At 63.8% G+C, this 2,003-nt stretch overlaps 1 protein-coding gene across 2 annotated transcripts in view; it reads right to left on the reverse strand.

Moving 5' to 3' along the window:
• The window catches only part of AARS2 (alanyl-tRNA synthetase 2, mitochondrial), an 11,819-nt gene that overhangs the window by 4,509 nt on the left and 5,307 nt on the right, over nt 1–2,003 (reverse strand). Inside the window, exons 8-12 of one of the 2 annotated variants that reach the window (XM_015572248.1) lie at nt 1,782–1,820; nt 1,584–1,695; nt 1,012–1,145; nt 419–563; nt 1–167 (exon numbers count right to left, since the gene is read on the reverse strand). In XM_015572248.1, coding sequence (XP_015427734.1) covers nt 1–167; nt 419–563; nt 1,012–1,145; nt 1,584–1,695; nt 1,782–1,820 — 597 coding nt within the window. Of the gene's footprint in view, nt 168–418; nt 564–1,011; nt 1,146–1,583; nt 1,696–1,781; nt 1,839–2,003 lie in introns of both variants that reach the window. The other variant, XM_015572247.1, reaches the window with a different exon arrangement.

Genomic DNA, 2,003 nt, shown 5'->3' on the forward strand with positions numbered 1-2,003 from the left:
CCCCACCCGCACCAGGTAACCTCGGTCTGAAGCCTGACCCCCCTGTTCAGCGTAGAAGTTGGTTCTGTCTAAGAGGATGCCACAGCGCTGGCCTTCCCCCACGGAGGCCACGGCTGTTCCGTCCTCTGTATACAGCTGGAGCACCTGGGCCTCGCAGGTGCCAAACTCTGCCAGGGCAAAAACTGGTTATCAGGGCTGGGCAGGGGTTTGAGACATACAGGTGGGTCTGTGCCTCACTCGAAGCCAACAGGCACCTAGCTGGAGGAGAGGGGCTGGGAATGGGGGATAGGGTCCCAGTCCTGCTCAGGGACACAGCGACCCCTGGTGGTCCCTGGGGAATGCACAGGGCAACCATCTGCCTGTCCCTCCCAGTCAAGGTCAGGCAAGCCTATGGCCACCGCTCAGCCCAGGCTCTCACCATAGCCCCCACTGGGTCGAAGGCAGTAGTTGTACTTGGGGCTGTCATCGGTTGGGGGCAGCCCTCGGCGCTGCAGCTCCCCCAGTGCATGGATGTTGAGCCGCAGCCCCTGCTCCTCAGCTGGCTCAGCCTGCCGGGCCCGGAGCTGCAGGACAGGCAGGGGTATGTGTATGGATAGAAGGGCTGCATGGAGAGTGCAATGGGACTTGAGCCTCCGAAGAGCCCTGTCCCTGCCACCCGCTCTGTGCGCCCTGCGGCCCCCTCTGCAATAAGTGCGCAGGGCTTGGCTGGTGCAGGAGACCCTGGGTTGGCTGGAGAACCACCCATCCTGCGGGGTCTCAGGATCAGGCCTCCCTAACCAAATTCTGCCCCTGTAGGCGCCTCCCAGGACATGTGCTGCCCGCCCCCGCCCCCCTCCCGCCAGCTCCTGTACAGCCCACTGCACTAGTGTGCCTTTCCGGGGGCTGGGGAGGGGCCTGAGGTGAAGGACAGTGCCTAGCTCAGCCTCCTCTTCCTTCAGTAGCTGCAGCCCTCCCCAGGGATTCAGGGCTGACTGTCCCAACAGAACCCTAGTGGGGTGCCCCAGCCTGTACCTGGGCCTCCTCCTCGGCCAGCCGCGTCAGCCCAGCGGAGTCCAGCTGCACCCCTTTCTCCTCCAGCATCAGCTCTACCAGGTCCAGTGGGAGCCCCAGGTCGCCAGACATTGACAAGGACCAGGCCACGTCGGCTTTTCGGAAGGAACACGGGGTTTTGAGCGGGGAGGGGCAGGATAGAGGGAGGGGGAGAAGTGAGGGAGAAGGGCCAGGGCTTTTCCAATCACACCAGGTGCCAAGCACAAGGACCCTCTCCTCACACTGGGTTGGCCCAGGACACGGGTCACCTTCAGGCTTCGGGCTCCAAGGCCAGAGCTGGGTTCCCTTGGCAACCACCATGTCAGAGGAGGAGGGAGGCAGAGACTGAGGCAGGAGCAGCGGGGCAGTGAGGAAATGGAGAAAGGAGGAGAAGCAGGGTGGTGTTCCCACCACAGAGAAGTCTGGGTGTTGGAGGAGTACAGGCTGAGGGACATGGGAGGAAGAGGAGGGGGGAAGATGCGAGGCACAGGCCTGGCCCAGAGCTCCCTCCTCGCCTACCCTGGCCTCACGCCTTGGCGAGGCACCCCACTCACCAGGGAACACATCAGAAGGTCCCAGGCGCCTCAGGGTCCGATCGATGATCCGCCGACCCCGCTGCAGGGAGGCCAGGAAGGCTGCCTCGTCCTCCGACACCAGGTTGGCTATCTGAACGGCGGGCATGACAGAGATGGAGGGAGAGCCTCTCTACCACTCTCTGGTCAGCCCGGCCCTCCCCCACCCGAATCCAGTACCTGGGCCGAGCTCTTCTGCAGTTCTGGGTAAGTGTCTCCCTGGAGGAGGTAACAGGGCTGAGGAAGTGTGAGAGGGAAAGGCAACCAGCCGCTCTCCCCCTCCGCCCCTGGGCCTCCCTGAGGACACCTGTTCTAGAGGCTCAGACAGGCTGATGGACGGGGGAGGGACCCACATGGGGAGTCAGTTTCCCTGTGGGGTGGGGACACAGGCAGAGGGAGTCC

Source organism: Myotis davidii, unplaced genomic scaffold (assembly GCF_000327345.1).
Source record: "Myotis davidii unplaced genomic scaffold, ASM32734v1 scaffold167, whole genome shotgun sequence".
Classification (NCBI taxonomy): Eukaryota; Metazoa; Chordata; class Mammalia; order Chiroptera; family Vespertilionidae; genus Myotis; species Myotis davidii.